Source organism: Scyliorhinus torazame, chromosome 6 (assembly GCF_047496885.1).
Source record: "Scyliorhinus torazame isolate Kashiwa2021f chromosome 6, sScyTor2.1, whole genome shotgun sequence".
NCBI lineage: Eukaryota > Metazoa > Chordata > Chondrichthyes > Carcharhiniformes > Scyliorhinidae > Scyliorhinus > Scyliorhinus torazame.
Window position 1 is genome coordinate 299,274,418 of NC_092712.1, and position 14,427 is coordinate 299,288,844.

At 45.6% G+C, this 14,427-nt stretch overlaps 1 protein-coding gene across 16 annotated transcripts in view; it reads left to right on the top strand.

Annotated features, from left to right (window-relative positions):
• The window catches only part of fhod3b (formin homology 2 domain containing 3b), a 742,093-nt gene that overhangs the window by 651,296 nt on the left and 76,370 nt on the right, over window positions 1–14,427 (top strand). For all 16 annotated transcript variants that reach the window (XM_072509894.1, XM_072509896.1, XM_072509895.1 and 13 more), the window contains one exon: window positions 14,001–14,159. In XM_072509894.1, coding sequence (XP_072365995.1) covers window positions 14,001–14,159 — 159 coding nt within the window. The remainder of the gene's footprint in view (window positions 1–14,000; window positions 14,160–14,427) is intronic.

Sequence of the window (14,427 nt, forward strand, 5' to 3'; positions counted from 1 at the left end):
CTTATTTTGGAACCTTGTGTTTTTATGATAATGAAGAATCTTTTCATTCTATCTGAGTCTGGTATCAAATGCAGCTATGCCATCTATAAACTCTCTTCTTACAGCTCACCTCTTGGACAATACTTGTGTTCTCTGCAACAACCATCAGAGTTCTCATTGCAAAATCTTGGACACTGCAGTAGTTAAGTGGTGGTCAGTAATGCACTCTAGGCTTGCATCATTAACAATATTCACCTGCTGCACTCTGTCCTCAAATTGCTCAGAGATTCACCATACATGGCTTCTATCAGATTAATGTTCTTTGCTGGATCAGGCTCTTCCAGAGATCCACTCTATGGACATTCAAAAACTTAGAACATCACTGCTGAAGTCAAAAGCCACCTTCTGTTGCTAGATTAAATCTTTCTCCACCAGTCCTCTCAAGGTGAAAAAAATGATCTGAGCAGAACTTCTCAGATCAACATTTAGCCGATTCTAACTTGGGTACTTTTATATAGAACTTCCATTAAAGGGGGAGTCATTCGGCTTCAATGGTTTGTGCCAGACAAGCCTCTACTTCACCAAGCCCTGTCAGAATATCCTTTTGTTCCTGCCATTATTTGGCTGTGTGCCTTCAAATCTATTGCAAAGTTTCATTTTTCACATGCTCCCTCAGTGCCAGATCCACTCATTTTCCTATCATCCCTAACTCTGTGCTCTGTGTTGATGCATAAGACCATAAGGCATAGAAGCAGTATTAGGTCATTCGGCACATCGAGTCTGTTCTGCCATTCAATCATTGCTGATACTTTTCTCACCCCCATGCTCCTGCTTTCTCTCCATAACCCCTGATCCCCTTATTAATCAAGAACCTATCTATCTCTGTCGAAAAGACACTCAGTGATTTGGCCTCCTCAGCCTTCTGCTGCAAAGAGTTCCACAGATTCACCACCCTCCGATTGAAGAAATTCCTCCTCACCTCTGTTTTAAAGGATTGTCCCTTTAGTCTGAGATGGTGTCCTCTGGTTCTAGTTTTTCCTACAAGTAGAAACATCCTCTCCACGTCCACTCTATCCAGGCCTTGCAGTATCCTGCAAGTTTCAATAAGATCCCCCCTCATCCTTCTAAACTCCAACAAGTACAGACCCAGAGTCCTCAACCATTCCTCATACGACAAGCTGATCATTCTAGGGATCATTCTTGTGAACCTCCTCTGGACCCTTTCTAAGGCCAGCACATCTTTCCTTGGATACGGGGCCCAAAACCGCTCACAATACTCCAAATAGGGTCTGACCAGAGCCTTATACAGCCTCAGAAGTACATCCCTGGTCTTGTATTCTAACCCTCTTGACATGAATGCTAACATTGCATTTGCATTCCTAATTGCCGACTGAACCTGCATGTTAATCTGAAGAAAATCGTGAACAAGGGCTCCCAAGTCCCTTTGTGCTTCTGATTTCCTAAGCATGGCCCCATTTAGAAAATAGTCTATGCCTAAATTCCTCCTTCCAAAGTACATAACCTCACACTATCCACATTGTATTTCATCTGCCACTTCATTGCCCACTCTGCTAGCCAGTCCAAATCCTCCTGCAGCCCCCTTGCTTCCTCAATACTACCCGTCTCTCTACAGATCTTTGTATCATCTGCAAACTTAGCAACAGTGCGTTCAATTCCTTCTTCCAGGTCACTAATGTATATTGTGAAAAGTTGTGGTCCCAGCACAGATCTCTGAGGCACACCACTAGTCACCGGCTGCCATCCTGAAAAAGACACCTTTATCCCCACTCTCTGTCTTCTGCCAGTCTGCCAATCCTCTATCCATGCCAGGATCTTACCCTAAACACCATGGGCTCTTAACTTATTTAACAATCTCCTATGCAGCACCTTGTTAAAGGCCTTTTGGAAATCTAAATGAATCACGTCCACTGGTTCTCCTTTGTCTAACTTCCTTGTTACCTCCTCAAAGAACCCTAACAGATTTGTCAGACGTGACCTCCCTTTGACAAAGCCGTGCTGACTCAGTCCTATTTTATCATGCACTTCCAAGTACTCTGCGATCTCATCTATAATTTTTTTAAAAATTTAGAGTAGCCAATTATTTTTTTTCCAATTAAGGTCAATTTAGCGTGGCCATTCCACCTAACCAGCACATCTTTGGGTTGTGGGGGTGAAACCCATGCAGACATGGGGAGAATGTGCAAACTCCACACGGACAGTGACCCAGAGCCGGTATTTGAACCCGGGTCCTCAGCGCCGCAGTCCCAGTGCTAACCACTGCGCCACATGACGCCCTAATCTCATCTTTAATAACAGACTCTAAAATCTTACTAATGACCGAAGTCAGGCTAGTCGGCCTATAATTTCTCGTCTTCTGCCTCCCACCCTTCTTAAACAGTGGTGTTACATTAGCCATCTTACAGTCCTCTGGGACCCTTCCTGCCTCCAGTGATTCCTGAAAGATCACCACTAATGCCTCCACAATCTCCTCAGCTATCTGTTTTAGATCCCTGGGATGTAGTCCATCCGGTCCAGGTGACTTATCCACCTTCAGACCTTTCAGTTTCCCCAGAACCTTCTCCTTAGAAAGCCTCTACCACCTCTGCCCCCTGATTCTCCTAGAGCTCTGGCATCCCACTGATGTCTTCCATCGTGAAGACTGATGCAAAGTAACTATTCAGTTCATCTCCCATTTCTTTATTTCCTATTATTACTTCTCCAGCCACGTTTTCCAGTAGTTCAATGTCTATTTTTCTCTCTTACCTTTTATATATTCAAACAAAACTCTTCCTATCTTCTTTTATATTACTAGCTAACTTGCACTCATATTTCATCTTCTCTCCCCTTATTGCATTTTAGTTGTCCTCTGCTCACTTTTAAAGGCTTCCCAATCCTCTGGCTTCTCACTAATCTTCGCCATTTTGTCTGCTTTTTCGTTTGCTTTTATGCTGTCCTTGACTTCCTTCGTCAACCATGGATGCCTTGTCCTCCCCTTAGCATGTTTCCTCCTCCTTGGGATGAATTTCTGTTCTGCCTCTCTAATAACCTCCAAAACCCCCTGCCATTGCTGTTCCACTGTCTTCTCTGCTGGGCTCCTTTTTCAATCAACACTGGCCAGTTCCTCCCTCATGTCTTTGTAGTTACCCTTATTTAATTGTAAAACCGTTACATCTGATTCCAGCTTCTCCCTCTCAAACTGCAGGGTAAATTCTCTCATATTGTGGTCACTGCTCCCTAAGGGTTCCTTCACCTTCAAATCCCTAATCAAGTCTGTGTCATTACATGGCACCAAATCCAGAATTGCCTGTTCCCTCGTGGGGTCTACCACAAGCTTCTCCAAAAAAAATCTCTTAAACATTCCACAAATTCCTTTTCTTGGGGTCCACTACCAACCTGATTTTCTCAGTCCACCTGCATATTGAAGTCCCCCATGATTATTGTGAAATTGCCTTTTTTACATGCTTTCTCTTATCTCCTGATTTATTTTCTGCCCCACATCCTGACTACTGCGAGGGGGCCTGAACATAATTCCCACAAGGGTCTTTTTACCTTTGCGATTCCTCAATTCTACCCACAGAGATTCTATGCCTTCTGATCCTATATCACTCCTTGCTATTGATTTAACTTCATTCCTTACTAACAATGCAACCCCGCTCTCTTTGCCCATCTGCCTGTCCTTTTCGATAGGACACATATCCTTGTATATTTAGATCTCAACCCTGATCCCCTTGCAGCCACGTCCCTGTGATGCCCACAACATCGTACCGGTTAATTTCAATGTGCACAACAAGCTTTTACCTTGTTCGGTATACCGCATTAAGGTACAATACCCTCAGTCCTGCACTGACCATCTCCCTTCTCACACTTGTCACCTTTTTTGCTCTGCCCGAGGGTGATGTTGTTCTCTTAATTTTTTTCTCCAGTGCCCCTTCACTTATTCCACCTTCTAAGCTAACGTTCTGATTCCCACCCCCCTACTAGTTTAAATCCTCCCGAATGACACTAGCATCTTTAGTTTTACTTTGATTGCCTGAATAACGAGATGATGGTCACATCCTGGCAGGAATTGCGATTTTGCCATGCGTGGGTAGTGTTCATTTAAAATGTTAAATATTTGGGCAATGCTGGCAGCAAAGTGTGCACTGTATAAACATTTAAATTAGTTGCAGCTTGGTTTAAAAAGTCTCCAGGAAGTCTAAGGGAGAGCCATGTTGGAGTTACACTCAGTTGGCCCAAGATGTGAGACCATTCCCTTGTTCTGCTTCATGTGAAGTTGGGTCATGCCCTGACTGAATTTGTGGTACATTTTTGCAGTGAAGAGAAGCAGTCCACAAACGTTTAATGTAGATACATATTGGAGCGCTGTCTTCATTAGTACAAGGGTATAATAAATAGAAGCCATCTGTTCTAAATAAGCATAGACTCTGGCCATGATAGCACAGTTACAGACATGCGAGGGGCCTGTCATACTGAGTATTTTTTATTTATTCGTTCACAGGATGTGGGTGTCACTGGCAAGGCAGCATTTCTTGTCCTTCCCTAATTGCCCTTGAAGGTGGTGACAAGCCACCTTCTTGAACAGCTGCAGTCTATGTGGTGTAGGTACACCCACAGTGCTGTTAGGGAGGGAGTTCCAGGATTTTAACGCAGTGACAGTAAAGGGACAACGCTAGCATTCCTGGTCAGGATGGTGTAGGTACACCCACAGTGCTGTTAGGGAGGGAGTTCCAGGATTTTAACGCAGTGACAGTAAAGGGACAACGCTAGCATTCCTGGTCAGGATAGTGTGTGGCTTGGAGGGGAACTTGTAGGTTGTGATGTTCCCGGGTGCCTGCTGACAAACTTCATGGTGGTAAGAGTTCATGGGCTTGAAAGGTGTTGTTGAAGGAGTCCAGGTGAGTTGCTGCAGTGCATCTTGTAGCTGGGAGACACTGCTGCCACTGTGCGTCGGTGGTGGAGGGAGTTAATGTTGGCCAATGAGGTGACAATCAATGGGCTACTTTGTCCTGGATGGTGTGAAGTTTCTTGATTGTTGTTGGGAGCTGCACTCATCCAGGCAAATGGTGAGTGTTCCATCACACCCCTGAGCACCTTGTAGATAATGGACAGGCTTTGGCGAGGCAGTATGTGAGTTACCAGCCTCAATATTCTCAGCCTCTCACCTGCTCTTGTAACCACAACATTTATATGTACAGCTGTTCATACCTAAGCAAGGGTTGCAGTATTAATATATACCTTGGGAGTAAATGTAGACCTGGACTGGACGCTTACTGTGAACTCGAACAATTAATCAGCTACTATTTAATGGCGATATCTTGACTTTAGCTGTCAGTCTGGCCTGATTATGGTTAGCAGTTCTCTTACTTTTTATCATTTTTGTTTATCGTTTTCTATGACTGGGGAAGACACGTCAACAAGCCTGTTGTTGGTAGCAATATTTTTTCAGATGTGCCACCTTGCAATTAATTAGCTCCTATCTGTTACTAACGTAGAACATCATGACCTCTATTTCTATGAGGCAATGGTTGTCTTATCAAAATAAGCAGCATTCATTCAGCATATATTTTTTGAAAAAGATAATTACATGGTTCAACGGCAGTCAAATCTGAGGCCTGTTTCTGGACTATTTTTTTTTTTAAATTTTAAATGCCCATTATGAATCTTGTTTCGGGGCATTCTCGATTGTTCATTTGAGAACGAATTGCCCAATGTGAAATGGAGTTGTATTATCAAGGCAATTTCTCTTGGATACAATCCTTCATTTATGCTGAGTTAGTTGATCTTAACTTGAGTAAGGATGCAGTCATTGTCCGCAATACCGTGCAACATATATGAAATCATTGACTCGTGCTGGGAAATGTAGATCTATGAGCTATGGGTGATGAGAATTGAGCTCTTCTGTGGAAGCCCTCGGGTTCAAAGGAAATTCTCACACATGAAGGATGGTTACTTTGTCAAGGTATCATAAGGGAACTGTGTGCCTCAGTACCTTCAGTTGTGTCATGGATGCAGCAGCAATGCAAGTGTCTTGTAGTAGTAATGATCATAATCTTTATTGTCACAAGTAGGCTTACATTAACACTGCAATGAAGTTACTGTGAAAAGCCCCTCGTCGCCACATTCCGGCGCCTGTTCGGAAACACAGAGGGAGAATCCAGAATGTCCAGATTACCTAACAGCACGTCTTTCTGGACTTGTGGGAGGAAACCGGAGCACCCAGAGGAAACCCGCGCAGACACGGGGAGAACGTGCAGACTCCACACAGACAAGTGACCCAAGGCGGGATTCGAACCTGGGACCCTGGCGCTGTCAAGCAACAGTGCTAACCACTGTCCTACCATGCAGCCCACAGTGTCAGTTAGTCAGTGATCCAGAGCAAAAGAGCCCATGTAAGGGGATCAGGGGTTATGGGGAGGAGGCAGGAGAATGGGGATGAGGAACATCAGCCATGATTGAATGGGGGAGTAGACTCGATGGGCCAAATGGCCTAATTCTGCTTCCGTCTTTATGGTCTTATGGTGATTAGTACTCGTCGCCCAAACATTCACTCCCTCCACCACTGACGCACGGTGGTAGCAGTGTGTACCATCTACAAGATACACTATAGAAACTCACCAGGCTCTTTCAGCAGCTCCTTCCAAACTCATGATCACTACCAACTAGAAGGAGAAGAGCAGCAGATAACTGGGAACCCCATCACCTGGAGGTCCCCCTCCAAGTCACTCACCATCCTGGATTGGAAATATATCACCATTCCTTCACGGTTGCTGGATCAAAATCCTGGAACTCCCTCCCTGACAGCATTATGGGTCTACCAACACCACATGGACTGCAGCGGTTCAAGGAGACAATTCACCACCACCTTCTGAAGGGCAACTCAATAAATGCTGGCCTAGTCAGCGATGCCCACATCCTGCTAATGAATAGAAACAAAGATTGTAGCTGGTCCTTTTGTGACATTATGTAGACCGTCTAGATTATAAAGGGTTAATGTACTATCGTAATTGACCACTAGATGGAGCTAGATGCAGAACTATATAAAGCAGTGACTCTCTGACTTCTGGGAGAGGGCCAGAGAGAGTACAGAAGAGAGGCCTAGAGAGTGTAGAGTACAGTTACAGATAGAGCGTAGAGACTAGTGTTAATAGATTACTAGATTATTGCTTGCTATAGGAGTAAGTGGTCGAGCTTTAATAAGCAGTGTAATAAATGTTAGCTTTGTTATTGAACTCAGCTTCTGTAGTCTTTGTGAACAGTACGACACCCATCCTGATAATAAGAATCACAAAGAACACCAAACTTGTTCCATTCCTCTCGACTTCCATGTTGACTTTTGATTTCTATCGGGCCTTGAACAGCCTTCTGAAATGAAGCTCCTGCAGCTCTCAAACACTGAATACATGAAATAAGCAGGAAAATAGAAGAATATAGAGCCAATAACAGTCTTAATGAACCACAAAACTTACAATCTTCTATTTTAGTCTTAAAAGGCTCCTGTGGCTCTCAACGGGCAGTATGTGTTTGCTTTAGTTTCCTTTTGCGAGATTACTGTAGGAGAGAAATGAGAGTCTGTGGGTTTTTTACATTCCAGTCATTCTACTTCATAATATTCTGCAGGTGGAATTACCAGGAAATCATTCCTACAGATGTTATTTTATTGGAAATGCGTGTATGTTTTCATTTTTGAAGACTGTTTTCTTAATAAGTGAATGGTTCCTGGAAGGTCATGGAGATCCTTTGTGTTCATTCATTTGTAAAGAGTGCATATTCTTGTACGTTTTCTCTCTTTCTCTGGAGTCGTGTTTTTCCCCTTTAGTTATTTTTGAAACTTGTCTCGCTGGGCAATACACCAGTGCCAAACTTGAGTTGGCGGGTCATTGACCTGCTCCCAGTCTGTTGCCAATGGCTCAGCATGCTTGTTGCTGCTTCATATTTACACAAGGCCTCTTTCCAATTTTTCATTCTCCCACTACTTCAAAGTGTCATGTTCATGCCCATTACCTGCTCTTGCTCGGAACGAGCAGGAAGGACAGGTTGGGCGGAATTTTCCCATTTTCCGATGCCGGTGGGAAAAATGGCACTGCGGCTTTCTCCGTCGCATTGTGTGGGAGACAGTCAGTTTGATTACAATTGAAGGGCAGGTCCTGTGACACAATGCTAAAGGGATGGGCTCTGATTGAACCAGCCCACCAGCAACTTGGTGATCAGAATATGGGGCGCCATTTAAAAAATAAGAAAAAAATAGCAAAATCGGAACTCTCTCCCCCTGCCCCCACTCCCCCCAACGTAAAGCCCCCTCCCCCCACAATACAACCCGCATGACTGCCTCTAGCGCCAGGGTACTGCCTGGGCATGATCCTCTTCGCCATGAGTGCACTCACCTGAACTCCTCTGGTGGGTTTTGCTCACTAGTTGCATGCCGTGGGAGACCTGTCGTAATTCACGTCGGCATGCCCTTTCGCCAATATGAATGGATAATGTAACGGGGCTTATTATCCGGCATGAAGGTCTGATAATCAGATGTAAAATGGAGAACCCGATGGTCAACGTTGGGATTCCTGTTACATTGTTGGCGGAGGCCAGGACAATCGTGTCAGTCACACCCTTACAATTCAGCTGGCTGAACCCACCTGGTGCAAACAAGAATGGAATACCCCCGCCAACTATAAATGGTAGCCACAAACCTATCAAACCGTGCACCACAGTGCAACTAAACCACACTGATCGTGCTTTTTCAGTGAAAGCAAAAAAGAGAGATGTAATATGGTGATGCCAATGTTGCAATGTCAGAAACGTGACAACCAATTTGCACATAGAAAACTCCTCCAAACACTGTCATAGTAACCAGATAATCTGTTCTTGCAGTGTTGAATGAGGGATAGAAGTTGGCATGAGACAACAGGGATATAATTGCCCTGTTGCTCTTTTCCCGCCTCAAGGGGGCAAACCAAGCATTGACTTACTGATTTATCCAGGTCTATGCCACCTCTGACAATGCAGCTCTCCCTCAATACCACATTGGAGTGCCAGTCTTGAATTTTTGAGCTCCAGTCCTGAAGTGGGACTCAAACCCACAATTCAGAGGTGAGAGTGCTACCTTCTGAGCCACTGCTGCCAATTGGGTAACTAGGCTTTGTTCTGAGTACTCTTTGATGCAATTGATATGATAATTAATGGATAGGATGATTAACGGATGAGGAAAATATTTGCTCCCAAATATGTTTCCCAGCCTTTTTATTTATATACAGCTTGGATGGCTGGGAGTGGAATCCAGAGACCTTTCTACATGGAAGCAGTTGGAATTGGAAGAATGGTGGTGCAGTAGTTAGCACTGCTGCCTCACAGCATCAGGGACCTGGGTTCAATTCCGACCTTGGGTCACTGTCTGTGTGGAGTCTACACGTTCTCCCCGTGTCAGCGTGGGTTTCCTCCAGGTGCTCCGGTTTCCTCCCACAGTCCAAAGATGTGCAGATTAGGTAGATTGGCCATGCTAAATTGCCCCTTAGTGTCCAAAAAAGTTGGGTGGGCTTACGGGGATAGGATGGGGGCATGGGCTTAAGTGGGGTGCTCTTTCGGTGGGTTGGCGCAGACTCGATGGGCCGAATGACCTCCTCCTGCCCTGTAAATTCTCTGATTCTATGAATGTCACGGCAGCCTTTCCTAGTGATTAGTTGCACAACTGCAGGAGTGTATTATTGTGCTCATCTCTCATTTGAAATAAGATGCATAACATGGGTAGCTCAAAAGAAGATGAGGGTGAAAAACCTCAAACTTCTACGGTATGAGGAAAATATCTTGGATTTTCTGTAATTTCCCAGTGATAACTACTGGAATGTTGAATTCAAGATAAATTTAGAACCATTGTACCGCTTTGTAATTTGCTGAGCAAACTTCAAATGCTAATCTTCAGCTTGATGCCAGGATGCCATTAATGTTCTCAAAAATTAAATAATATATCTTTATTCTGAAATAGGAACCAAGAGTGTTAGAAAAGATGATCCGATCGGGCGGCATCTGTGGAGAAAGGAACAGAGCTGTGTGTTTCCGGTTGATGACCTTTAATCAGAACAGGGAAAAGCTAGAAATGTTATGGTTCTTAAGCGATGGAAGAGGAGAGGGTGTAAAAAGAACGGAAGGGAAGATCTGTGACCGAGTGGAGGGCAGGAGAGATTAAATGGCAAAAGAGTTGGTGGCGCAAGGCCAAACAGAGTGGCAATGGGCAAGTGATGAAACAAAAGATGTGTCTAGAGCAGGTGTCAATGGCAGGATCCCGAATAGCCACCGTCCATAAGCGCAATGAAATGAATTTTAAAACTGCAAAAGGGAAAGCAAGCAAAATAGGGAGAGAGATTGCAATCTAAAATAGTTGAATACAACATAGAGTTTTACTTATACTTAATTGGAATGCTGCGAGATGCCAAATGGAGGGCAGAGTGGTGAAAAAATGAGAAGAAAAATGATGGGTGACTAGAAGCTCAGATTAGGCTTGTAGACTGCACCAACTTTTTCCGCAAAGCAATCACCCTACTTCCGGTTGGTCTCCCCAATGGAGAGGAGCATCATGAGCAGTGACTAGAGTAAGCTTTAAAAAGGTGCCCGGAGGAAGTGTTTGTGGCTTTGGCAGTGAGAAAAGATGAAGTACAAATTGCAGCTCCTGTGCATGTGTGTAAAAGTGCCATGGAAAGGAATGGGATTGAGGGTGATTGATGAGTGGACCAGGGTATTGCGGGTGGAACGGTCCCGAAAGGGGAGGAGGAGATGTGTTTGGTGGTGGCACCACAGCGGAGGTGGCAGAAATGGGAGAGGATAGTTTGTTGGAATACGAAGGTTGGTGGTGTGGGAGATGAAGATTAGGTGAATCTTATTATGGTTGTCGGAGTAAGGGGATAGATAGGAGCAGAAGTTCATTAAATTGAATGGATGCAATCAATCACCTTGTTTTTTTTATTTATTAATTTTTTAAAAAAATGTTATTCTACATTTTCACATTTTCCTTCAAAAATTTACACCCCACCCACAAACAGTAAATGGTAACAAATACAAAATCAATCCCCTTAACAATACCAATGATCCCATCCTCCCACCACCCCAAACAACGGCCCACCTGTCAATATATGCATCCAATAAACCAAACCCTCCCACGGTGGAAACAAAAAACAAAAAAGAAAAAGGAGTCCGGGACCGCCCATGGTCACCATTTACCTATAGAGTCCACTCCCCCTCCCCCCCCCCCCCCCTACACTCAACGCCATCCAGCCTCTGAAAGAGTACCATACATGATACCCAAGAGTTGTACTCCCTCCCCCCCGCCCCCAAGTCTCCAGATCCTCCCGTCCACTGCCTCTTGTAAAACTCCTCCTCCCAACCTCGGTTCCTTCCCCCCAACTTTCCACCCCGGCTAGACCACTCGGACCCTGTTCTGCCAGGCTCCGATGGCCGCAGCCCCTCCCCCCACTCACTCCCGTTCACTGGCCGGCTTAAACCGGCCAGCGTGGAGGCCCCTGCCCGGGTCCCTTTCCCCCTTGCCCGGCCCTAGGAAAGCCGAGATCCCCTTTCAGCACACGAACCCCGCAGATCCATCTACACCCCAAAGAGCCCTCATTTCGAGTGAAAGTCCCATCACTTCCCTTGTCCAAATATATACAACATTGGCTCCTTTAGCCCACACACCCGCACGCAGTGAAACAAAAAAGAAGAAAATACAGTCATGAGGTTACATCGGCACATGGCCATTTCTCAATTTGTCAGTTCTGCCACAGTCCTTCTGCCTTCGCAAACTCCACCGCTGCTTCCGCCATTCCAAAATAAAAGTCCCTGAGCTTATAAGTCACCCTCAGCTTCGCTGGATATACAATGCCGCACCGCACCTTGCTACTGTACAGTGCCCTCTTCACCCGGTTGAAGGCAGCCCGCCTCCTCGCCAGCTCCACCGTAAAGTCCTGGTATACACATATACCAGCTCCAGCCCACTGCACCACCCGCTTCTGCTTGGCCCAGCTCAGGACCTTCTCCTTCACACTGTACCTACGGAAGCACAGAGTCACTGCCCTTGGCGGCTCACTCGCCTTTGGTACAGGCCTCCACGACCGATGAGCCCGATCCAGTTCATATCGGGAGGGATCCTCCCGCTCCCCCAATAGCTTTGCCAGCATCACGGCAAAATACTCAGTCGGCTTCGGTCCTTCAACTCCTTCAGGCAGCCCCACAATCCTCAAATTCTGTCGCCTGGATCTGTTTTCCAGGTTTTCCATTTTTCCTCGCAGATCCCTTGTTAATGTCCATCACCTTCCGCATCTCCTTCCCCATCGAGGCAAGTTGATCACCGTGCTGCAATAACGTCTCCTCCACTTCCTTCAGTGCCTCCCCTTGCTCTCGCACCTCCGCCACTGCGCTCGCCATCACCGGGGAAATCGCCTCCTCCACCAGCGCACTCAAAACCTCCCTCATCTCCTTCCTCACCGTCTCCATCCATTTCGCAAACTGCTTTTCAAATTCCACAGCCATCACCTTAGTTATTCCTTCAGCCATAAGCACTGCCGCCTCCCCTGGTGCTCTAGCCTCCATTTTCTTTGCTGACCCCGCGGTGACCTTTCCACTCCCCAAAGGTCTTTCAGCCGCTTTTTTCACGGCCGTTTTTTTGCTGGTCTTTGACATTCCCCTCTGTGCTGTCTCCCGACTTCTACTGCCTTTGCTGGCCCTAGGACCGGGCGTTAACCCCCGACAATGCCGTTCCCGAACGGGAGCCCTCCAACGCGCGGCTGCCTCCCGCCCGCCACCACCGGAAGTGTCAATCACCTTGTTGATTATGGTATGAAATGAGAAAGAAGGAAAGGCACATTGGAAGTACTAGTTTGGAAGGTCAGATCATCTGTAACTTTGTGGCAAATGGGGAAAATGGAATGGAATTCTACTAGAAGCAGGGTGTGAGGAAGTGTAGTTGAGGATTCTGACTCCTTTAACTTTTATTGTGATCAGTTTTGAATGGTCAATATCCGTGTTATTCATAGAACTTGATTACAGCAGTAAAACCATTCTTTCTGCCTATGCAATAGAAATGCATTCTGTCCGACCCAGTCAATAATCCTGGTTCTTTCAATTATTGCTCATGAAATGCCTTGTTATTACATAATCACAGACCTGCCCTTCACCCTGGAGTTTGCAGGGTCAGTGAGAGATTATTTATATTTCATGGAGGTAGGTAATGTGTAAACATCCATAAAGACTCATCTCCAACAGGTACCTGTCCATGTAGTCAGAAAATCAGGTGTTTCCCTCTCCCCAATCCGAACCTTGTTTTTCTCCGTCCCTGCTTTCAGAAATTTCCCTCTGAAAACCAGGTTGCTGCATGGCCTGACCCACATGGAAAGGTCACTTTGACCCACTTGGAGGCTTTTACTCCACAACTCACTCAACAGTTTGGCCTCCTGGCATACATCAGATTCCGAATGAGCAGATACGGCGGCAAAAAATACCTCCTGCCCTGGCTCTGAATCCCTTCAGTAAAGTTTCCCCCCCCCCCCCCCCCCCCCCGTAAGCAGAAGTTGGCCTAGGGTGGTTGGTGGTGGAGGTAAGTTGCAGGGGTTTTGTCTCTTTAAAGGTGCCGCATCATAAACTCCTGGAAATCACTTAGGCCCTACACAATCAGGTCTCTGCTCTTTTGGTGTGGGTGAGCATTGCTGCTGCTGATCTTCAAACAACATTACCGTGGGAGACCCAACAGGCCTCCATGGACTTTCAGGCCTCTGATTTCCACCAACTTTCTTTTGTTCACAACAGTAAAAAATAATGTAGATTGGCAGACGTGGTGCTCATGGCTGCTTTCCTGTCCCGATGAGAAGGTGTACGGGTGGACAGTGTGCTGAAGAAAATATGCATTTTCCTTTGCTTTTGCACTCCTGATGTTTATCAGTGATGTGGTGTGTTCTAAACATGTAGACACCATTCTGAGATTATAGGGTATTTTCCACATGCAATCTAATTCTGTATGGCTATATAACTTCTATTATCTATACTCATCCCAGAAAACAGCTGCAGATGGCAAGAGACAGGAAGTCATTGTGTTGGACTCAAAGCGGAGCAATGCCATTAACATTGGACTGACCGTATTACCTCCTCCGAGAACAATCAAGACTGCAATTCTGAACTTTGACGAATACGCTTTGAACAAGGAAGGCATTGAGGTAGGCTTCCCTCTTGATTTCTCTGTCCCTTTCTGCCAGGTGTAGGCGTCTGGGATCAGTCAACCTCAGTTTTAAGGCAGCCTGGTAATGTGTCTCAGCTGGTGTTATTTTTAATACCAGAGTTAGCATTTAAAATAAATGGCAAAGCAGCACGGTTAAAATAACGCCACTCCTAAAATCCCAGCTTGTGTGTAAGTAAACCAGCCTGGTCTTGATTTCCTGCACATTCGCTGCACTTCAATCATGCTGTCAGGGGCAAAGGTCAAAG